The sequence below is a fragment of the Hyperolius riggenbachi genome, chromosome 6, assembly GCF_040937935.1.
Source record: "Hyperolius riggenbachi isolate aHypRig1 chromosome 6, aHypRig1.pri, whole genome shotgun sequence".
NCBI lineage: Eukaryota > Metazoa > Chordata > Amphibia > Anura > Hyperoliidae > Hyperolius > Hyperolius riggenbachi.
Window position 1 is genome coordinate 138,130,749 of NC_090651.1, and position 24,738 is coordinate 138,155,486.

The 24,738-nt window shown below is 44.3% G+C and overlaps 2 protein-coding genes across 4 annotated transcripts in view; one reads left to right on the plus strand and one right to left on the minus strand.

Moving 5' to 3' along the window:
* TRMT13 (tRNA methyltransferase 13 homolog) overlaps positions 1 to 2,701 on the plus strand; it is a 30,730-nt gene extending 28,029 nt beyond the window's left edge. For both annotated transcript variants that reach the window (XM_068239985.1, XM_068239986.1), the window contains one exon: positions 95 to 2,701. In XM_068239985.1, the coding sequence (XP_068096086.1) occupies positions 95 to 269 (175 nt within the window). In that variant the 3' untranslated portion in view covers positions 270 to 2,701. The remainder of the gene's footprint in view (positions 1 to 94) is intronic.
* LRRC39 (leucine rich repeat containing 39) lies at positions 9 to 24,738 on the minus strand. 2 transcript variants are annotated; one of them, XM_068239988.1, is made up of 9 exons: positions 24,487 to 24,738; positions 21,492 to 21,654; positions 18,596 to 18,701; positions 9,543 to 9,699; positions 8,345 to 8,481; positions 4,849 to 4,994; positions 4,617 to 4,769; positions 2,037 to 2,179; positions 9 to 579 (listed from the first exon to the last, which is right to left on the minus strand). In XM_068239988.1, exons 2-9 carry the CDS (start codon positions 21,614 to 21,616, stop codon positions 557 to 559), a joined length of 990 nt encoding a protein of 329 aa, XP_068096089.1. In that variant the 5' UTR covers positions 21,617 to 21,654; positions 24,487 to 24,738; the 3' UTR covers positions 9 to 556. The 2 variants fall into 2 exon arrangements, with proteins under 2 accessions (XP_068096089.1, XP_068096090.1); XM_068239989.1 differs by having other exon boundaries at positions 24,709 to 24,736.

A 24,738-nucleotide genomic window follows, 5' to 3' on the forward strand; every position in this document is an offset into this window, starting at 1 on the left:
CAAGTGCATTTCTGTATTTGTAATTCTTTTATTGGATGCTTTCCTTACATAAATTTCACTTTATAAAACTTGTATTTCCCTCATTATTTTCCAGGTTGTCCATGAGCGTGGAGGAGAGGGAGAACTTAGGACATCTATGCAAGCTGCTCATAGATCACGGACGTCTCGATTACCTGAACAGCCTGGGCTATCGTGCCAGCCTGGAGTACTATACAGAGCCTGAAGTCTCCTTGGAGAATGTCCTTTTGATAGCAGTACCTCCGTTATAAAGCATTACCTCCTATCAACTCCATGAAAAGACCATCATGTGCCAACAAGTCTGTCAGTTCTGTAAGCACAGGATCCTGAGAAAAACATTGTTTACTTCACTTTACATCTCAGTGATGTTGGTTTTCACTGACAATGAACTCAGTTTAAGGAGTTACAGAATTCCTTCTATGCTATATTGGCGTTGCAGGAAATACTTTACAAACTGTGGATTTCTTCTGTAACAGAATTCACATTTGGTTGGTCAGTAATGGAAAAAAGACAAGTGACGGAGATCTTACTTTACTCATCATTCAGGGTCCATCTCAGTATCTGAAATACAAGCAGAGTTATTCAAGGCATCTCTTGTGAATCAAATGACCTAGATTACATTTTTACAGTTAATATCTTATGCATATACAGCCACGTCAGTAAAAAAAAAACAACATCCAGCATGTTAAATAATTCATTTATTCTGTATCATGTAATTATTGGGTACAATTGTCTATTAGAAATTAGAATTTTTCACTCACTCGTCTGTAAATGTAAAATATCCGTAAACATGAACACATTACCCTCCTTCAGGACTTTGCACTTTCCAAACAGGTCTGGAGCCCTGTGGCCACTCCCACTTGCATTACTGTGGCCTGTTCTCCAGCTTGATGCCATGCACTACAGCTGCCGAGCTGGGTGCAGTCATGGCAGCAAAGGTGAGGATGACCACAGAGGCGGCGGGGTTAAAACATATTTGACATTAATGGGCAATTGGGTGAGAAATTTTAATTTTTAATAACTGATTGTACCCTGTATTTACATAAGGTACAGAATAAATAGATTATTTAACACCCTGGAGGGAGTTTTATCAGCATGCCTAGTTGTACCAAAGCAATGAGGAAACTGCTGCTAATGATATATTATTATTAACAACTATTGAAGGATCCCTTGTTCTTTTGGGAACTTCAGAATCAGACTTTAGATGGCATTAAAGTAAAAAATGTCATTGACATAGTGTTTGTGTGGATAGAATAAGGGAAAGGATAGAGGATCTGCCTGAGTGTTATTGCTTTTTCTATTTGGGATAGATTTTTTTTGTACTTATTATAGTGACTGGGAGGAATCTCTGTAACAGGTGCACAGGCTGAAACATAAAGTCTGTGTAAATTGGACCTAAATTAATCTCTTGTAAATCGATTTGGTGAAACAGAAGCTTCCCGACAGTTACACTGCATCATATAACATCCTTTCCTCAGAAATCCAGTAACTCCCTTCCCATATTGCAGCCAAGGGACAACACTGAGGGAGAACCAAGGCTGTAAGGAGATTATTTCTGGATGATTGAGGTATAGAGCAGGGGTACACCTATTAAGCTTGTGTTTCAAATGGATGGCTTCCAAAGTGTCCAGGCTGCTATTGGTGCAAGCTTGACAACAAGCCAATCGAGTTATTGCCCGGCATGGGGTTTTCAGGGTATGGTAGCTTTGTCTATAGAATCCAGGTTTTTATCCATTTCATTTATTTAATTTACATTGTTTCATGCCATTACAGAAAGAGAAGATTTTAACTGAGGGGCTTATACAGTAGATTCCCTTTACAGTAAACTCCAAGGGACCAAGAAAAATAGTTTCTATATCAGAATTGGTCATACATTGTATATTTAAACATATGTATTTGCTGGGACCTGAGGACTGAGTTTACTTTATCCAGAGGTTTACTATATCAACGTTTACTATAACGAGATTCTACTGTAAATAATGTCCGTAGATGTTGGACCGTTGTTGTGGAAAACCTACCTGAGTGATTGTGTTTTAGAGTCTCTTGGATATAAGCATGCATGAACTGCAAGCCAAACAGCTCCTGCTCCTCCTCTTCTTCATCATCATTGAGGGGTATGGTGACTTCAAGTTCCAGTGGGTTGTCCCTGAAGTTTACAAAGCTATCGAGAAAATAGAAGAGCCAGACTAAAGTTACTCTCTAGGCAAATTTTTATTTGGAATTATTATTGGAAGCGGGTCAGAACTAGTGTGGCAATTTCAATCATGTCAATGAAAGCATCTAGTTGCTGGTAAATTAACCAGCTGGCAGGTAACGCTGCTGGCTTTGATTGGCTTTAGGTATTTCTCTTTTTGTGTCAGTGGAAATTTGCTTTTTATTAGAAGCTTTTTTTTATGTCTCTACCCACTTGGGAGAATATGAATATGCCCCGTTTGAGAAGAAATTAGATAAATGAACAGAGACAGCAATAGATTGTAAAAGAGACACGGCATTTGAAGTGTGGACAGAGTTTACACCTCTATTAGCTTTTTATTATTACTTTCCTTAAATGCTTCAGTAGCCACCACAGTTCTCGTCAACAATGGCGCATATCAGAAGTTCTAATTCTATCAAAGGTTTGCTTGAGTTGGTTTTAAAACATGTTTGGAAACCTGTTGAAAGAATAAATCAGGTTTTTTTTTTATTGCATTGTTAGAGAATCATTTGTTATCATAGGCATGCTCATAATGCCTGACATGCTCATAATGCCTGGTACACACCATGCAATTTTCCATCAGATAGATGGAAATCCAATCAGTTATTTCCGACAAGTCCGATCAGATTTCCTACCATTTTTCTGATCAATTTTGTATAGAAGTGATCAGAAAATTGATAAAAAAAAACTATCAGAAATTGGATCAGCCCTGTCAGAAATAATTGATTTCCTGTCTGACAGGAAATTGCATTGTGTGTACCAGGCGTAATGGTGGAGATACTTTTCATTTGGACTAACTTCCTATGGACTGTTTTAAGGACTCTTCAGACTGTTTATGAGTTCACAGTTTGCTTCACACTTTTATATAGGAATAAAGGGCTCCACATCTTGAATGAAAGACCCGTGTAAAGAGGTAAAGCCTTGAATTACAGTTTGAAGGTCGGAAAATAATTATGAGCTGGTAAGTGGTCAGGAGAACCTTCTAACCAGTTCAGTGGTTTAAGTAAAGTTATTTTTAAATCATAAGGAATAATGCCTCTGAGAACAAGTCCAGGATCCATAATGAATACAGACTGCAGTTTGTTTTCAACCATTCAGAATCCCATTCAGGTGGACCAATCTTTTCAACACTGCACATGAATATTTGTGTTAATTCGATAAAGTTGTTTATTCTACTGTTATGACACAATTTAGTAAATAAGATACCTGGGCCCATATGCAATTCACTATTTATCCTGAGTTTATTTAGTGATATTTTCACAACTTATCATAAAATGCCTTTTAAGCCACTAGCCAGCAAGAAAATACCCAAATACATTTGATAGTACAGTAGTAAATGGTTCAAAAGTACATCATTCATCGCGAGGGGTACGCATTTTACAGCTATCTAATGAACGCTATGCAAATCCCTATGGATCTTTTGCAGCTGTACATAAGGGTCACTGAAGTGAGTGGAGGTTTCATTTTCCCTCTTAGGGTGCATAAATACATCACAATCTTGATTGGATCATTTTACCACTTCAATGTAGTATGTGGGCAAAAAGATTTTGAATACTTTGAACGGTTTGTGTCGGTAGGCTGTCATACAACATGGAAGTGGTTGAATTAGTCACGATTGTAAAGTGTGTACGCACCATTGAAGGACCACTATCATGAAAAGTTGTTACATTTAAAATACACACATACATAGAAAATATACATTTCCCCAAGAGTAAAACATATTTTAAATTACTTTGGTCCTATGTCCCTGGCAATGACACTAGTATTGACAGGCTTTGTACTTGTCCATCTCCTCTTTAAAATTGCCTTTATTCTTTACATAAGCGCTCCCTATAAAGGTTCTATAGAAAGATGCCGGCCTGCTTACTCGTTTAGACACTAGTTTGGTACTTGGACTGTCAACAACTGCCATCAAAGTTTTTGAAAGTAACAGTACCTTATTCAGTGCAGAGAATGAAACTTCAAATAGCAAAAGAGGGCTGCGGATTTAGATCAACCTTTTGTTTGGAGGGGTGGGGGGAATGCTGAGGTTACTACTCCATGTTCAACTCTTGTGGCGTGCTGTTTTATTATATCGGTAGCTTCTCATACCGCCATTGGCCTGTCCCCCACACAGCACTGCTTAGTCTTATTATTATTTAGTATTTCTATATCCCTGACATCTTGTAGGTTGAGGCCTTGGTACAATACTGGTAGTCCCAATGAACCTTGTCAGAGACAGTACATTGAATGAGACTGCAGTGCCAACATCAGGCTCTCTAGCTGAGATAAATATTTCACATCCAGTAGAGGCAAATAACAAGCTCCACGTGGATAACATTTTCTGCATTATTCCAGAGCGTTATAAAAATGAAAGTGTAGATCTCATATAGTAGCCACATCAGTTCAATAGAACAAGTCTTACCGAAGGCTGTGCATTCTCTGCAGACAAAGTGGGATCTCTCTCATGAGGTTATTGGACAGAACCAATGTATTGAGATTTGACAGACAGCTGATAGACTCTGGGAGTGTAGAAATCTCATTGCGTTGAAGCCACAAGGTATGTATTCTCTGCATTCTGTATAAGAGAAAAGACATGAGCCACATGGCAATTTACACAAGTGTAAGGATGCAGAAGCAGCTTCTGGCACACTCACCTATCCATGTCTTCAGGTAGTTCCTTCAGCCTGTTGCTACCCATGTCCAGCCATTCCAGAGACGGGAGATCCAACACTGCCCTGGGAATAGCGGAGAACTGATTCATGTTCAAGTCCAGATGAGTGAGCTGTTTTAGATTACTGAGCTGAGGAGAGGGGATAGACAGGCACACAGATTATTTTGTAAATTATACTGAAGGTGAATATTTGACAAGATATTTGTCTTTTAGGTTCAGTGTACATTGAGCCGGAGGCAAAACGGCCCAACAGAACATACAGTTCAGTGTCCACTCCGATTGATTTTTGCTTTTCCACTAAAGGTTTCTATGGGAAATGCATCTACTGGCTGGAAAAACGTGCAGATCGGGACTTTGCTTTGCAATCTGGTTGCATTCCGATTGACAGAATGAATGGATTCTACGTATGAATATTAATGTTATCATGTGTAAGTGCTCCTCATAAATATAATACAGTGGCGTAGCAACAGGGGATGCAGAGGTTGCGACCACACTGGGGCCCTTGGGCCAGAGGGGCCCTCCCTCAAAAGTATAAGCTTTTTATTGGTCCTGTTGTGATAATGATCACTTCTATAGATGCTTTGGGTAGTGGTAATCATTAGCAAACTGTATTCCAACCCCTGCTTACAACTCTAATACTATGGTGGTGCTTGGCAGGGTTTGGTGCACTGTATCAATTGTTATGTATAGCGTGCTCGGGGAGCCCCAATGTAAAATTTGCACTGGGGCCCAAACTCCTTAGCTACGCCACTGATATAGCCTATGAGTCCAATAATCACAGTTCTCAGAATTTAGTTATTTTTGCTGAATTATGCTCTATTGTTTTTCTGTTACAGAAGACGACAGCTGCATACAGTGTAGTATTGTCATAGTCAATAGGTAAATCTCAGATATAAGTAGGGTGCGCAGTGTTCAAGTGCACAGCAATCGCACCCAGTACTGGCTAACTATCACCTCCAGTAAGGCCCCATTCACACTGTGGTGCTTTGTTGTGGCAATTCACGCTTTGCTGATCGCCATCTATTAGCAAAACGCTGCTGCACTAGTAAACCTACGAGATTACTCACACTGCAATGATTATCGCCAGTTGCAAACATGCTGCATGCAGCTTTTTCCCAGAGATTATGTCACAATTCTCATTCACTAGAATGATAATCGCAAAACGCAATGCGCTCACCGGATACACTAGCTGACCGAATTACAGACCAGCTTTGTGTGCTCAGATAATAAATCCCCAGGACTTGTATTCCCTCCAGGCCAGCATACACCACCACAGAGCATTCAAAATAAACTTCTGTAGCCTTAAACTTAAAAACACGTTTACGTAGCATAATAAAGCTTTAATTCAGCGTACGTTAAAAAAGGGCGTCGGGGAAAAAAGGGCGCAGGGTTTTAAACGATAAGCATGAATAACGTTTAAAAAAAATTGTGCTATATTTCGTTTAAAAATAATGTTGTATAAAGTTATAAATCATTAAATAATGTGTATGAAATCGGCAACTGTAAAAACGTTAATCTTCCCTGTTTAAAAAGTGAAATGTATAATAACGTTTTATAAAAGATTAATAAGAATTTTACTAAAGCTATACCTAACCCTACTCTCATACAGAACCCTCCCTGTACCTACCCCTAACCCCTAGACCCCCCTGGTGGTGCCTAAACCGAAGACCCCCCTGGTGGTGCCTAAACCTAAGACCCCCAAGGTGGTGCCTAACCCTAAGACCCCCCAGGTGGTGCCTAACCCTAAACCCCCCAGGTGGTGCCTAACCCTAAACCCCCCCAGGTGGTGCCTAACCCTAAACCCCCCCAGGTGGTGCCTAACCCTAAGACCCCCCTGGTGGTGCCTAACCCTAAGACCCCCCTGGTGGTGCCTAACCCTAAGACCCTCCTGGTGGTGCCTAAACCTAAGACCCCCCTGGTGGTGCCTAAACCTAAGACCCCATGTGATAAGCATTAATAACGTTTGAAAAAAATATTGTGCTGTTTTTCGTTTAAAAATAATGTTTTAAAAAAGATTGTACTGTTTTTTGTTTAAAAATGTTTAAAAAATTATAAATCATTAAATAATGTGTAATCATGAGAAGCAGTTATAAAACAGTAAAAGTCTCCGGGCGCCGCTTTTAAAACGTTATTTTTCTCCGGCGCCCTTTTTTCCTGTTGGGCGCCCATTAAACGATATTTATTATGGGAGTGAATGGCGGCGCCCTTTTTGTCCACTTGCCTCAGGCGCCCGAATTTACTGTTTCCTTAATTCAAGTGATAAAAGATTTGTATTGCACTCACGAACGTAATGCGCATTGCATTAAACCAACGCTTAAAGGGAACCCAAGATGAGAGGAATATGGAGGCTGACATATTTCCTTTTAAATAATGCATATTGTCTGGCTGTCCTGCTGACCCACTACCTCTAATACGTAACGCAATTGACCCTTAAAGGAGTTATCCGGGATAAATAAAGTAAATAAACGCTACTTACCGGGGGCTTCCTCCAGCTCCAAGCTCCCAGGACGTCCCATGCCGCAGCCCTCCCAGCAGCTGTTCGCCGGAGCTCCGACCGGGTCCCTGGCGATGACGTCAGAGTGACCTGGAGGTCGCTCTGTACTGCGCCTGCGCGAGCGGCGCTGTCAATCATCGCCACGTGGGCCGGAGCGGACCGCGCAGGCGCAGAACCACTGCGCCTGCGCAGTCCGCTACGGCCCATGTGGCGATGATTGACAGCACCACAGGCGTAGTACAGAGCGACCTCCAGGTTGCTCTGACGTCATCGCCAGGGACCGGGTCGGAGCTCCGGCGAACGGCTGCGGGGAGAGCTGCGGCGAGGGACGTCCTGGGAGCTCGGGGCTGGAGTAAGTAGCGTTTATTTATCCCGGATAACTCCTTTAAAAAGCATGCAGATCAGATGCCTATGACAAATCTGACAAGATTAGCCGCATGCTTGTTTCAGGTGTGTGATGTAGATAGACCCCACTGACCAGAAAGATCAGTAGGACTGCCAGGCAACTGGTATTTAAAAGGAAATAAATATAAGAGCTTCCATAGGTCTCACACCTCAGGTTCCTTTTAAAAGCTGGCATCAACACTTCTGCTTCTACTGTCACAAACCCCGTCCAATGGGTTTCATCCCACGGGACTCATCAGGGGCCATGAATAAAATAGGATTTGTTTACTGTCCAGTTTGGTGTACTGCTACTATGTGGCAAAACGGGACATTTGAACAAAGCCTTACTCATATACCTGTCACTGATATACCTGCTGACATATCTTACAAAATCTCAGTGTCGTCTGTATTATTGCAGAACGCTGAGATCCATAATTACCTCACTCCACTTGCTACAGACTGACACTATTACCTTTGGCTGTGATTTTACAGTCATAATGGCTGCCTTCTATTCCTTGTGAACTGTGTATTAAAAATGTATCACCCCAGGGAATGGCACTGCAGCATGCAGATAGCATTTGCTTAGTTATTTTTCTCTCACCTGATCAGGTAGGTGGGAAATGTCTTTATTCACAGCAAGTTCCAACCTCTCTAGACTCTCACACTGGCTCAGCTCCACAGGGACCTCAACAATCCGGTTGTAGCTGAGAAGAAGTTCACGAAGCTTGTTGAGTCTGCCTAGAAGGGTTTGGAAATAAAGTACAATTCCGTAACAAGCTCATCAGAACACAAGGGCCAGGGTTCACAAAGGGCTGTTTGATTAAAAAAAAAAATCAGGTCGGTAAAATACAGCATTCAGTATTTTAGAATTTTTTTTCCAAATATACAAAGATTTTCACAGGTGTAAAACTCAACCAGCCCTGGTATGTAGAAATCTCACCAGTTAAGTAGTTTCTGCACCAGTCTGTGTGGACTATTCTGAACTAGCCTGCCTGCCTGCCTGTGTCCTGTGACAGCTTGTTAGAGAGGAAATGGCTTCCTGCATCACTTTAGATGTGCTTACATGACACGAGGGGCCACTTTTCTGTATATCACACTTTCTGTATATCACTGTATAGATCTCCACATCTAAAGTGATGCAGAAAAGCCTCTTTGCATGTCTCCTTCCCCTGTTCTGCCCATCTGAAGTCCCACCTGCAAGTGCATAGAATCAAATGGGGTGAGAAGCAGCAGGGGGAGGCTCTTCTTATTGCCTCTCTGCTGTCTGTCACTGCTACTGCATGCTATTTGCTAGCTTCCGACAGATCAGAGCTGGAGGTGAATACCGAACATCTCTCTTAGCTTTACTGCATGGTCTAACCTTTGTGAATTGATATCTACTGATGTGTTGAGGTATTTACCACACAAGTCAGTAATTTAATTCAGCGTTTGGAAATTTCAGCTTGTCATGCGGTAACAGCCTTAGTGAATTGACCTTTCACTAAATCTGTTTTAAAATCAGCTGTTTTCTGCATCACTGCATGCTGCAATGCTTTGTGAATTGTAGCCAAGGTGGTGTCCATGTTGTCCTATGTGCTCTTTTCCTGCCGAACCTTTCTTTAGTGTACCTGCCTCCAAAAACAACAGGTTGGTACAGAAAAAATTATTTGCACTATATTGTACAGCACAAAACAAATGTAGCATACTAGGCATAAGTACACCCACATATACACAAGAGCATGTTGATCATTCGGTGTAAACTATGTATTACTTCATTGTACATGGTTGCGCAAGATAAAGACCATGGATGATGAACTCACCGATCTCTCTTGGAATAGCAGTGATGGCATTACGGGATAAGTCCAGGACCAAAAGGTTAGTGAAGTTTCCAATGAATGTGGGTATAGTGGTCAGTCCAGTGCGGTGCAGCTGCCATTCTTGGAGTTGTGATAGTTTTACTAGGCATGCAGGTAGCGTCTGCAGCAAAGTGGGGACACAAAAATAATGGGAAAATAAGATTGGCTGCCATCAGAGCTTCAATTCATTGAATATTTCACATTTGGAGTTGATTATATTCCTAAAAACTGAAAGTGAGCAGAATGTATCCGCTTAAAAATCCCAGTTGCTTAAAGGACTTACGAGGCCTGATTTTAAAAAAATAAAAAAAGTTAGATACCTGTGTGTTTTTGTAAGGCACGGAGGACGCCGTCCGCGCCCTCCGTGCCGTTACGCCGGGTCCCCGCTGCTGAATATCCCCCCGAACGACCCCCGACCGCACGGCCCGGGTCGGGCTCTCCAGCCTTCACCAAGATGGCCGCCGGAGCTGGCCGCGGCTGCGCAGTCCGCATAGCCGCGAGTGCGGCTGCGCAGCTCTAAGGCCAACTCCCCGATCCACGCTACTGTTACGTGGATCGGGGGGTTATCCTTAAAGCTGCGCAGCCGCACTCGCGGCTATGCGGACTGCGCAGCCGCGGCCAGCTCCGGTGGCCATCTTGGTGAAGGCTGGAGAGCCCGGGCCGTGCAGTCGGGGGTCGTTCGGGGGGATATTCAGCAGCGGGGACCCGGCGGAACGGCACGGAGGGCGCGGACGGCGTCCTCCGTGCCTTACAAAAACACACAGGTATCTAACTTTTTTTGTTTATTTTTTTAAAATCAGGCCTCGTAAGTCCTTTAAAGAGAATCTGTATTGTTAAAATTGCACAAAAATAAACATACCAGTGCGTTAGGGGACATCTCCTATTACCCTATGTCACAATTTTGCCGCTCCTCGCCGCATTAAAAGTAGTCAAAAACAGTTTTAAAAAGTTTGTTTATAAACAAATAAAATAGCCACCAAAACAGGAAGTAGGTTGATGTAAAGTATGTCCACACATAGAAAATACATCCATACACAATCTCAAGAGATCATTTGTGTGTTTACCTTCTGTCCCCCTGCAGCTCTCACCCACTGAATACTAGTGACAGGCTGATCGTTTCTTCCTGCAGACAGCTCTGCCTGTGTCTGTAATTCCTCAGTATGTGTCAGCCAGCTCCTTTCACAGTCTAACAGCAGGGTTTTTATCCAGCTCTCTTCTTTCACTGATAAGAGAGCAGAGATGCTGCTGGCTTATGTAAATAACACACACACTGGAGTGTGCATAGAGGGGCCTGGAGACGGGCGTGCATAACAGATCAGCATGGAAGAGTTGGCAGCCTTCCAGACACAGGGCGACAAGTCCGACGGGAAAGATACATTGACTTATTACAGAGACAGTGATAGTAGAAAGTGCTGCAGTAAGCCAGAGCACATTAGAATAGGTTTAGGAACTTGTAGGATGGTAGAAAAAAGGATGACATTTTTGTTACAGAGTCTCTTTAAAGCAACACTATCGAATAACATTTTTTTTTCAATTGAGACAGGAAATTTTGGGGAAGTGCTGCTAAGTACTGGTGTATACATTTGAATTCTTATCTCTTTGTTTACTGTTACCTAATTCCTTTCACACTTTTCTGACAGCAGACTGAGCCATGAGGGGGAATTCCCTCACAGTGCATCTGTTAACTGTGTGTGTATGTGTGTGTGTGTGTGAAAATGTATCTTATGTGCAACATAAACATTTGTAATGGTGTGTGTGTAGCTAAAATCTACACACAATGAATTACAGCATTTGCCTCTGATATTTAACATGAAATATAGGAAAATCTTTACACAGCTACTTAGACATTATTTGTATATTGTCATTTTTTGAACACTTGGGCATTCATAGTGTTCCTTTAATTATGCAGAAATGCACAGCATCTGTGTTGCTGCACTGACCCCATACATTATACTGAATGGGATAGCACTGCTTTGCACTCAGTAATTCATGCAACAATGCATTATTGAAATGCATTACTGCTCAGATAGTGCTCTCTGTGATGTCCCTGAATATTACACGCTGATACTCTTATCTGAAATCAGCTCAGCAATGCGCATGTGTATGCAGGCCCTAAGCCACACCTGCCATCTAATGTGGCTGATATGAGATTAGGGAGGTGCTTGGACAGCTCTCCAATAAAAATTACTTTATCATCTGGAAAGGATATGGAGTGAGCCAGTCAGGTATTTAAATATATTTATTGCAAAAAGTGCAGAGCACAAAACTTTGTGCATTGCTAATCAATTCAAATCTACTATCATATCCATTTAAAAATGGGAGGATGAATTGGGGCTTTAGAGTGTACCTGGGGTGACATGATGAAATAGATGTGTATGTACAGTGCCAAACATACACATAACCAGGCTGTATTCCTTTCTTTTTTATCTGAAAATGTTAAAGGGAATCCAACGTGAGGGATATGGAGGCTGCCATATTTATTGCCTTGTAAACTGGGGTCGAGTCCTGCGTGTACGCGGGTGGACGGCGTCCACTTACTTTTTCCACAGAGTGAACGCCGTCCACCCTGGCTTGTGTGGAAGGGAGCAGCGCAGAGAAGGCGAGCTATGGGGACACCCTCACCTTCGTGCTCCCCTTCCTGCCTCTCCCCTCCGGTGTTTTCAAGTGTCGGGCCGGCGGCGAAAATGGGCGGAGATTTACCGCCTTCTTCCAGCCGCAATGGACGCTTCGTTCTGTGTGCGGCTAGAAGACCAGAGTAGCCGCACACAGAGCAGAGCGTCCCTTGCGACTGGAACGCGGTAAGTCTCCGCCCACTTTCGCCGCTGGCCCGACACTGACAGGTGAGGGAAGGGGGGGAGACGTCAGACCGTCCCCGCTGTCCCCATAGCTCGCCTTCTCTGCACTGCTCCCCTTCTGCTGGGGGCACACATGGCTACCTGGGCACATATACCCCTGCCTACATATACTGGGTACATATCCCACTGGCTACATATACTGGGCACATATACCTCTGCCTATATATACTGGGCACATATCCCATTGGCTATATATACTGGGCACATATCCCACTGGCTATATATACTGGGCACATATACCCCTGCCTATATATACTGGCACATATACCTCTGCCTATATATACTGGGCACATATCCCACTGGCTATATATACTGGCACATATACCTTTGCCTATATGGCACATATCCCACTGGCTACATATACCTCTGCCTATATATACTGGGCACATATTCCACTGGCTATATATACTGGGCACATATCCCACTGGCTATATATACTGGGCACATATACCCCTGCCTATATATACTGGGCACATATCCCACTGGCTACATATACTGGGCACATATACCTCTGCCTATATATACTGGGCAAATATACCTCTGCCTATATATACTGGGGACATATACCTCTGCCTACATATACTGGGGACATATCCCACTGGCTACATATACTGGGCACATATACCCCTGGCTACATATACTGGGCACATATACCTCTGGCTACATATACTGGGACTACTATACTCATGGCTACTTATACTGGGGACACATATAGACCTGACTACCTATGCTGGGGGTACCTATTTTGGGGGAACTGCTGCATTTTGTGGAACCGCTGTTATGTATTTTGGGTAACAGCTGCCAGATAATGTGTATGTTAGGGGAACGGCTGCTGCCAGATTACGTGTATTTTGGGGAACTGCTGCCAGATTGTGTATGTTTGGGGGACCACTGCTGCCAGATTATATATACTGGGCACATATCCCACTGGCTATATATACTGGGCACATATTCCCCTGCCTATATATACTGGCACATATACCTCTGCCTATATATACTGGGCACATATCCCACTGGCTATATATACTGGCACCTATACCTCTGCCTATATATACTGGCACATATACCTCTGCCTATATATACTGGGCACATATCCCATTGGCTATATATACTGGGCACATATCCCACTGGCTATATATACTGGGCACATATACCCCTGCCTATATATACTGGCACATATACCTCTGCCTATATATACTGGGCACATATCCCACTGGCTATATATACTGGCACATATACCTTTGCCTATATGGCACATATCCCACTGGCTACATATACCTCTGCCTATATATACTGGGCACATATCCCACTGGCTATATATACTGGGCACATATCCCACTGGCTATATATACTGGGCACATATACCCCTGCCTATATATACTGGGCACATATCCCACTGGCTACATATACTGGGCACATATACCTCTGCCTATATATACTGGGCAAATATACCTCTGCCTATATATACTGGGGACATATACCTCTGCCTACATATACTGGGGACATATCCCACTGGCTACATATACTGGGCACATATACCCCTGGCTACATATACTGGGCACATATACCTCTGGCTACATATACTGGGACTACTATACTCATGGCTACTTATACTGGGGACACATATAGACCTGACTACCTATGCTGGGGGTACCTATTTTGGGGGAACTGCTGCATTTTGTGGAACCGCTGTTATGTATTTTGGGTAACAGCTGCCAGATAATGTGTATGTTAGGGGAACGGCTGCTGCCAGATTACGTGTATTTTGGGGAACTGCTGCCAGATTGTGTATGTTTGGGGGACCACTGCTGCCAGATTATATATACTGGGCACATATCCCACTGGCTATATATACTGGGCACATATTCCCCTGCCTATATATACTGGCACATATACCTCTGCCTATATATACTGGGCACATATCCCACTGGCTATATATACTGGCACCTATACCTCTGCCTATATATACTGGCACATATACCTCTGCCTATATATACTGGGCACATATACCTCTGCCTATCTATACTGGGCACATATCCCACTGGCTATATATACTGGCACCTATACCTTTGCCTATATATACTGGCACATATACCTCTGCCTATATATACTGGGCACATATCCCACTGGCTATATATACTGGGCACATATACCTCTGCCTATATATACTGGGCACATATCCCACTGACTATATATACTGGGCACATATACCTCTGCCTATGTATACTGGGCACATATCCCACTGGCTACATATACTGGACACATATACCTCTGCCTATATATACTGGGCACATGGGCACGCAGGGGTTTTCCAAGTGAGTCCACTCACTTATTTTCCCAGGACTAGAACCCTGTTTGTAAACAATGCCAGTTGTCTGGCAGCCCTGTTGATCTGTCATAAGTAGTTTCTGAGTCAAAACCCGGAAACACGCATATGGCTAATCCAGTAAAACCTGAGTCAGAGTACCTGATCTGCTGCATGTTTGTTCAGCGTCTATGGCTAAAAGTATTAGAGGCAGAGGATCAGTAGGAAAGCCAGGCAACAGGTATCGCTTAAAAGGAAAAGAACATGACAGTCTCCATATACCTTTCACCTCGGGATTCCTGTAAACATTCAGGTATGGAAATTACATGTTTCTCCCCATTCGGACTATAGCGTTACCCACATTGACAAGGAAATAGAGCCATAAAGCTGTTTCCTGTCAGAGAACAGCTTTTGAGTGCAGGGAAAAGATAAAAAAAAAAGTTCAGTGGTTGATATATTTTAGCCGGGACACAAAAAGACTTTCATTGAGCAAAGACAACGAAAACCTCTACTTTTTAAACTTTAAGTAAAATTGTGAGATATCTAAAATAAAACAAAAAGTCATTTTTAGGCATAGGAGAATAGATACAATTGTTTATCTCATCAGGGTTTTTTTTTCGTCCCAGTTTCCTTTTAGCATAAGTACACAAATGCTTAAAGAGATCCCGAGGTGGGCTCAAAAAATAAAAAAAAGTAGGCTACCTGATCCGCAGCACTGAGCCTATCAGGTAGCCGCAAAAACCACCACTCACCACCTCTCCTGTGGCCCACTTTCACTTGCGTGACGCTTGGGTCACGACACTGCGCTGAGAGACTGTGTTGACTCTCATAGTGTGCAGGGAGGCTGGGGAGCAGCAGGAGGCGCGGCTTGGGGAGAGAGCTGCCCAATGGCTGGTCAGGAAATCCTGTAAGTATGCCCCTGGCGGGTGTCTTAAATGGAATTCCTCCACCCTCTGTTTACCTCTGGGCTATAGTGCGGCGGTGGGGGGGGGCAGAGTGTGGCGGTTGGGGCATACAGAGCCATGTCATTAGGCAGAGAACATGGCTCTATGTCCCATCTGCCCCCCCAAGATCGACCTTGGGTTCACTTTAACTGCTTGCCAACCGCATCACGCCGATGGGCGTGGCCACGGCGGCAGCCCCAGGACCGCCTAACGCCGATCGGGGTAAAGTCCTGGGGCAGCAGTTCGCAGGAGATCGCTCGAAGGCTGCGCGCGCATCTCCTACTTGAGGGGCGGAGCTGAGCTTTAGTCTCCGAGCGGCAATCGCCGTTCGGTAGACTGCTACACAGTGAAACCGCCGTGTTTACATCAGTGCAGCGCTGCGATCAGCAGCAGCGCTGTACTGGGGGCAGCCGTGTGACACGGCTCTCCCCCTGGGGGACTTAAAAGCGATCGGCAGTGATAGGCTGAAGCCAATCACAGCCGATCGCTGTGATAAGCTGGCGGGGGGATAGGGAAAATCTTTAATGAAATAGGGTTTTTTATAAAATAAAAAAAAATAAATATTTGTAAAAAAAAACATGGGGGAGCGATCAGACCCCACCAACAGAAAGCTCTGTTGGTGGGGAGAAAATGGCGAGGGGGGAAAATCACTTGTGTGCTGTGTTTGTGCTGTGTTTTATAACTGTAATTTGTTATCAGTGAGCCCACTGAGTCCCCACTGGAGAAAAATGGTCAGTTCCATAGCTGAATATTAACTCTTTCAGGCAGGGAAAAAAAAGATAAGGAGCACAGCATAAGGCCTTGTTCACATTGCATTCGGCTCGTGTGTCCATCCGCGGTGGCCTTATTTTGAGGTGTTTTTTTCCTTTCCGATTCCCGGTGCTTGGGCAGACGTTTTTTTGGGGTTCGCGTTTTTCCTGAGCGTTTTGGTAATTCACTCCCTTACGCAAGTCAGGAAGTGAACTCTTTGATCCGGAAAAGAATAAATACAATTTATTTATTCTTAAAAACGCAAATGCAATCACTCCACAAAGTGGTTTTGTGAGCGTTTTGCGTTTTTCCTATACCTCCCATTATAGCAAAAACGCCCTAAAATGGCTCAAGCACCGCTTTTGAAAACTGACAGCGCATGGAACGTTTTAGTCTGAACTACACCATAGCACAACATAGTGTAACCGCTTTCTGTGCGTTTTTGAAAAAACGCCCGCACTTACATTTTTCGAAAAATGCCTCTAATGTGAACAAAGCCTAAGTGTCTGTATGCTTGCCACTGTATATAAAACATGTCTGTCTCATCATGTCTCATCTCGGGTACAATTTAAGGCCAAGTTCACACTGGACAGATCAAAAACTGATCTGTGTAAAAACTGATCAGTGAAACGAATCCGCTTTTGTTGGGCATTGATTTTCAATCCATTCTGTTAGTTTACTTTGGAATTATTTCAGCCTCCCCAAACTTGCAGTCTGTTCATTTAGAACATGTCACGTGGATCCATTCTAACTGAGCAATGTGAACGGATCCTATTGATAACATAAGATCCAATATTATTGAATATCTTACAACTATTCTCCCTGATTCAGGAGAACAGTACTCCAAGCAAACTTACCATGGTTGCAAAGATGTGCAGCTTGACCTTACTGTCATTTTTGGGAAATTCTTAGCTGGTTGTACTTCTGAAGGGTACCTAGCATGAAATTAGGTTGGCCTGTTTAACTTACCTAGGAGTTCTTCCAGCCCCCGTTAGTCATCTAGGTTCCTCGTTGTCTTTCCGATCCTCTCCCTTCAGCCACTGTACCCATCTGAAATGTGACTGGGAGTGCAACTGCAAGCGCAGATTGCTCCCTCTCATGGGCGTGTGATTGAGGCATGCGCATGGCCGGACCACACCTGCAGCTTTTGGGCATAGCTGGCCTTTGACCGGAGCAGTCGCTCAGGGCGCCTACACCTGATTTCCTATACTGGGGGCACCTATAGCTGGCTACCTCTACTGAGGGCACCAACACCTGGCTACCTATGCTGGAGGCACCTACGCCTGGCTACCTATGGGGGCAATGGAGACCTTCAACTGACTTCCTATACTGGGGGCACCTATGCTTGGCAATCTATATTGAGGGTACCTACACATGAGATCCTATACTGGGTGCACCTATACCTGGCTATACTGAGTCTGAGGGTGTTTTTTTTTTGGGGGGGGGGGGGGGGGGGTGCGGGTAGTGGGTGCACTGCGGCTATAACGCGTGGTGCAAATTGTCGGTGCTGTGCTATCATTCTAAATGGGGGGGGGGAGCAGCTAACTCTCCCTCTGATTGCTTTTATTAATATTCTTGAGAGGTTCTAGCCTTTATTTTTAAGTATATTCAGGATAATCCACACTCCATAATAGTATTTATTCTATTATACATATGTGATGTGTCACGGAGATCTGAGCATTTGGCGTGATGTGTCACAACATCAAAAAGGTTGGAACCACTGTCCTAGGAGATAACTTAGGAGAAAAGGTGAATTACATATGGGCCTGTGTTTGCACGGGTGCGCGCACGCGCGAAGAGGATGAATGGGGGGCACAAAAATCAGGTTTTGCTCAGGTCGCCGTGAAACCTAAGGCCGGCCCTGCTTTTGGGCGGGCACAGTGGCTGAATGGAGAAAAGCGGAAAGACAGCTAGTGACCAGGACAATTACAGGGGGCTGGAAGAATCCCCAGGTAAGTAAAACTGATAGCCTCAGTGTCACATTAGGTTGCTTTTAAAGAAAAAAGATCATTTTAAATACTTCAGATTTAAAAAGGATGTGTGTGGTGATGATCCTTGTTCATTTTGCAGCAAAAGTGCACCTTCCTGTAAAATCAGATCTATTGATGTATTCTTCCTTTTTTATGACACATACAGCCTCACTTTTGCATGAAGATGAAGTACCTTCCACTCTTCCTTTTCAATCCTGAGGATCAGCCTTCCATCCTCATTAAAAATCCTTTCCTTCAGCCTTGACAAATGGATGCGGCTTTCCCACACATTAGATATTCTGTGAAAGCAGAATAGTTTAGCACAAGCACCTTTTCTATTAGCTTTATTAGCTTTGCAGGCATTTTGCATTGATTTGCTGATTGCAGGCGATCAGCAAAGTATGATGCACAATGCATCTCCATGGGATTATTTATACTGTAGCATTAGCAATTTTTGCAAACACACTGCATGCAGCATTTTTTAAGCAATTGCGATGCTATTCTCATTTCACCGAAGTTAGAGTGGATTGATTATGTCACAAATTTTAAATAAGTGTAAGATAATAAAGGCGGGGTGGGAAACACAGCTAACATGGGGCCTTGGGCAAAAATGACACGGTGGTCCTCCTGACCCGCAACCCTTTCAAATAAAACAGTACCCCCCGCCTGAGTGCAGTATCAGGTGATCTTTTTGTACTCCATCCCCCAGATAGCATTGTCCCCTTGGGACCCCCAGACCCCACTGATTGGCCCCTCAGGTCCCCCCCCCCCTTCCAAGCTAATCAGAGATGTGGAGTCAGTACAAAAATGATCCAACTCCTCAATTTATGAAACCACCGACTCCAACTTCGATTCCAGGTACCCAAAATCAGTGTTGCCAACCGCTCGTAAATTTACGGGCATACCGTAAAGTTTTTTACAAATTTAGCTACCTGTGAATTCCGTAAGGAATTCAGCAGCGTCCGTAAGGGCGGGCAATCAGCCGCCCTGTTAGGAAGAGGAGAGCAGCGCAGAGAAGAGGGAGAGCTGTGGGCACAGTGGGGAAGGGGGGACGTCTCCCCCTCCTTCCCTCACCTTAGGGCTCTCCCTCCCTCGCTCTCCCCTCCAGAACTAAGTGTTGTGTGGCGGCTGACAGCGGGCGGAATTACCTCCGTCTCGCTCCAAGCGCCGGAAGTTCTGGTGCCACTGCTCTGGTCTGGACCAGACTAGCGGCAAATCCATTAGAGCATCCCGTGCCTGCAACGAGACGGAGGTAAGTTCCGCCCGCTGCCAGTCACCGCACAACACTTAGTTCTGGAGAGGAGAGCGAGCGAGGGAGGGAGAGCCCTAAGGTGAGGGAAGGGGGGAAAGATGGCCCCTCTTCCCCACTGTGCCCACAGCTCTCCCTCTTCTCTGCGCTGCTCCCCTCCTGCTGAGGGCACACCTGGCTACCTATTCTGGGGACATATACCCCTGCCTACATATAATGGGGACATATACCCCCGACTACATATACACCTGCCTACATATACTGGGGACATATACCCCTGCCTACATATACTGGGGACATATACCTCTGGCTACATATACTGGGGACATATACCTCTGGCTAGTGGCTACATATACTGGGCACATATACCCCTGGCTACATATACTGGGCACATATACCCTTGGCTACATATACTGGGCACATATACCCCTTGCTACATATACTGGGCACATATACCCCTGGCTACATATACTGGGCACATATACCCCCTGACTACATATACTGGGCACATATACCCCTGGCTACCTGTTCTGGGGACATCTCTACCCCTGGCTACCTGTTCTGGGGACATCTCTACCCCTGGCTACCTGTTCTGGGGACATCTATACCGCTGGTCACCTATTCTGGGGACATCTATACCGCTGGCCATCTATTCTGGGGACACCTATAGACCTAAGGCTACCTATTTTTGGGGAACCACTGCTGTCAGATTAAGTGTATTTTAGGAAACTGCTGCCAGATTATGTGTATGTTGGGGAATCGCTGCTGCCAGATTACATCTATTTTTAGGGAACCACTGCCATATTATCTGTATTTTTACATGGATTTTTGGTGAAATGCTGTAAGATTACATGTATTTTGGGGGAAGGGGGGGAAACACTATGGCAGAACTCAAACTTCCCCGGCAGATCTTTTACAGCACTACTAAAATCATGTATATTTGGCCCCCTCCCATGACCACACCCACATTATGTTGCGTGACCACGCCCATTTTTAAGCGCAGGGGATTTTGTCAGTAAAAACAATCTTTTGTCAGTAAATTTTTAGGTATTTGTCAGTAAAAAATAACGTGAAAGGTTGGCAACACTGCCCGAAATGACTCCAACTTCGACTCCTCAACACCGACACCTTAGTCTAATACTTACCAGGGCTGTGAATTTGGTACAAAAATCATCCGACTCCCGACTCCTCCGATTATAAAACCACCGACTCCGACTCCAGGTACCCAAAATTGCCCCGACTCCTCGACTTCGACTCCTACTCTGACTCCACAGCCCTGAAGCTAATTGTGCTCCCCTGGGGCACCTGCAGAGTACTCGCAGCAGAGTGAACTCACCTGTCCGACTGGCACGCTCCCTTCTGGCTCCATCCTCACTGGAACCTCTTCTCTGTGGGTTGCAGAGAAGAAGTTTCTACAAGGTTGGAGGCAGAATTACATACTTAAGGAGGAACGGGTGAGTTTGCTCTGCTGCGAGTACTCTGGAGGGGCTCTGGGGGACCACTATTAGCTCAGTTGGAGACCTGGCAGGACCATCAGCTGCCTCTGGGCCTTGGACAATGGGCTAGTTTGTCCCTATGGAAGCACCGGCCCTGAAGAAACATGCTGTGAACTGAAATTGTCAGTTGAAGATTTGTAAAGTGGGGATAAATGGACAAAATATACGTCAATTCACCCAATGTCATAGATTTTCTTTCTGTAATTCTTTAATGTGCACTTGTGTTAGTAGCTACTCACATCTCTATGTACACACATTACACACAGACATGCAAGTACATATGCTGGGTGCACAACTGACCACTGGCCATACAGCTAGGGGGGTAGTGAAGTTTGGTCACTCACTCTCCCACAGCCTTCTTTCCTCTGTGTTCTTTCTGGGCTTTCAGCTCTTCTTGGTGTTTCTGGATTCTGCCTTCCCATAAGGCTCGGATGCTAGAAATGGCCCCTACACAAACTGTGGCGGTCATGTTGCTTCTTCATGCCCTAATCTTTGCTCAGCATGCATCTGGAAACATAATGCATTACTTAAAACATATCTTTCAGTAAGGAACAAAGCTATGCAGAACACAGTCCACCTGTGCTTGCACTAAACAAGAAGTTGTCAATAAAACCACCCTTGTATTCTCAGTCTTCCTTTTTAAACATTAATGGATCATCAGACCACTGTAAACTCATATTTTACTTTTAAGTATAATTAGCCAGGGGACTATAATTTTAAAATCTCTTAAAATGCTAGCGTCAGGTAGCAGCATCTGAGCCACGAAGTATTTTCACCTACCATGGCCATAAAGGCAGGATCAGACCCTGAAGGTAAAACCATGTGAATGACATCAAAACTATGAAGAGGCCTCCTCAACACCTCCTCCCCCTGTGTAGACCTCCCTGGCCACAAGGCCCACCTGACGGGAATCATATAAATGTGGCCACCATGATCCACTCCCTGCTCTGGAGGTCAGTGGTGAGCGGAGCTTTGTTAGAGAAAGGGTCCAATCTGATCGTTGTGATCAATTGGAAACAAACCTTTGGGCCTACCAACGGAGGGTAAAATGATAAGCAATCCATTCATACTAATACAATCGATCTGAAATTCAGATTGACGGAATGATCATCAGAACAATCGGTAGAAAGATCTTTCGTAGTGGAATCAATGGTAGTTGATCCGAACAATCTTATGGGGGATTGTACTGTTAATGGGCACCTTAACTCAATTCCAAGCTGCATACAGCTTGCCTTAGATTTACTTGTAGCATCTCATTGCCCTTCTTCACTTGCCATAGTTAAAATAAACCAGTACTCAGAAGAATAAGTGGCCTGACCTCTTCCATATTAAAAGATACCGAATGCCTGTTTCTCTAGCTTAAGTAGTTTCCGAGTCACTCATCTGGAACAAGCATGAACCTAGCAGAGTCAGACTTGAGTCAGAACACCTGCTGATCTGCATACCTGTTCTGGGTCAGTTATTCAGAAAATAATAAAGAAACAAGTTCCTTTGGACCCCTGGATATGCTTGCTTGCCAAACTATTGCCAAAAACTAAAAGCTCTTCTTTAAGACTATTAAATCACTTTCTAACAGCTTCTCGTTGCCTAATATCCATACACTGGAAAGACACCTAACCTCCTTCCATCTCAGAACTTTAGAATAGATTAAAATATATCTATAACCTGGAATTCCTTACGGCTAAATTACAAGACAGAATGCATGTATTTAACAGGGTCTGGGGTGAGATTTCATTTTGCTAATAACTGATTATGAGCTCCTCATTGTTAGTCTACCTCATGATTGACCCCTCTACTCTTTTCCCTTCTTCCTACTTACCGGTACCTCTTCTGTCCTTTTCTACCTCTATCCACTCCTTCTCTACCTTCCTCTTACTTAAATAGGTTTTGTGAGACGAGTTCTGGTTAACCCTCACAATTCTCAGTAGAATTTATATTAGACTATAACTGGTTCAGTTCAGGTTCCTCCCGATATTGGTCGGGTCTAATCTATATATAGCAATGTAGGATGTTATTTCTCAGTTTGTATTTGCAACAATTTGACTTATGTGTCTCAAACGCATATTCTTTAATGTTTATTGAAAATAGTCTGTATACCTGCTGAACCTTTTCAATAAAAATTTAAATAGAAAAAAAAAATAATAATAAAGAAACAATCAAGTTTTAAAAGAAATTCAGCAATGACAATTATAACATTCCAATTTTTCTAGGTTTCCTTAAAGGAGTCATCAGGCAATCTATAATAAAATGAGTGGTACTTACCGGGGGCTTCCTCCAGCTCCAAGCTTTCCAGGACGTCCCTCGCCGCAGCTCTGCCTGCAGCCGTTCGCCGCAGGTCCGTCCCGGTCCCCGGCGGTGACGTCAGAGCGACCTCCAGGTCGCTCTGTACTGCGCCTGCGTGAGCAGCGCTGTCAATCACCGCCACGTGAGCCGAAGCGGACTGCGCAAGCGCAGGGCTACTGCGCCTGCGCAGTCCACTCTGGCCCACGTGGCGGTGATTGACAGCGCCGGAGGTCGCTCTGAGGTCATCGCCGGGGACCGGGACGAACGGTTGCGGGCAGAGCTGCGGCGAGGGACATCCTGGGAGCTTGGAGCTGGAGTAAGCCCCGGTAAGTACCACTCATTTTACTATAGTTTGCCTGACAACTCCTTTAAAGCCGGTTTTACATCTATTTTTTGTGTTGCGGTGGGGATACGATGCCGCTGCCACATCCCACCGCAACGCAAAAAATGACAAACATATGACCCTATGGCAGAGTGTGCCGACAGGATCATATGAATAGCTCCGCTGCACACCCCCCTCCCCCCCACCCCACGCTCATTGACGTATTCCCTGCTGGGCTGGAAGTACGTTACTCGGGTTCCTATCGGTCTGTGCGGCCACACTGCGCTCCATTGTTTACACTACATAAGTTGCCGAAAGACTACCATTACCCCAAGCACCGTGTGTTAAGTGTGCCTTGCGGTAACGCAATGTTGGCCTTGCGTCAGAACTGACACTTCCAGCAAGGGAACGCAGTAAGTGTGAATGTCTCCATAGACTTCCATTACTTTTGTGGTCCCTTGCGGCAAAATAGGGTAATGCAATGCAGGTTTAGCCTGCAAGTGTAAAAGGGCCCTCAAAGTATAAATGTAAACTTGTATACCTGTTAGTTTTTATGATGCCTGCTGCAGAAAAATACCCTGGTAATTATATGAATCCAATCTATCTGTGCCCATGCATGGCTGCTGTTGGCAGAAAATATTTAACGGAGACCTGTGGCTGTAGCTAATTACTTATTTTATTTGTAAATCAAGCTTATATACTGTACAAACATACCTTTGCAAAGCATAACTTACCCAAAATAGTCTTATGTCTGTGTCTTGCTGAACGTAATGCAGCCGGGTCCATGAAAGAATACGGCAAATTACTGAATTTAGGAAATTAAAAATAAACAATGATATTCCTGAAAAGAATCCGGTGATCCATACAGTCCAGCGAGAGACAGATGGTACATTTTCTATGCAGTTTCTTTACACACAGACAAGAGACATAGAGAACTCTCTGCAGCCACGGCAGACCTTGTGCTTAGTGTGTGGATGAAGGAATGT

Excerpts from the sequence above, each read along its gene's own strand:
- LRRC39 (XM_068239988.1), bottom strand. The coding sequence starts at position 21,616 with ATGACCGCCACAGTTTGTGTAGGGGCCATTTCTAGCATCCGAGCCTTA. Across the intron at positions 18,702-21,491 it reads GGAAAGAAGGCTGTGGGAGA|AATATCTAATGTGTGGGAAA; the intron begins GTGAGTGACCAA and ends CTGCTTTCACAG. Across the intron at positions 8,482-9,542 it reads TGCTATTCCAAGAGAGATCG|GCAGACTCAACAAGCTTCGT; the intron begins GTGAGTTCATCA and ends AAACCCTTCTAG.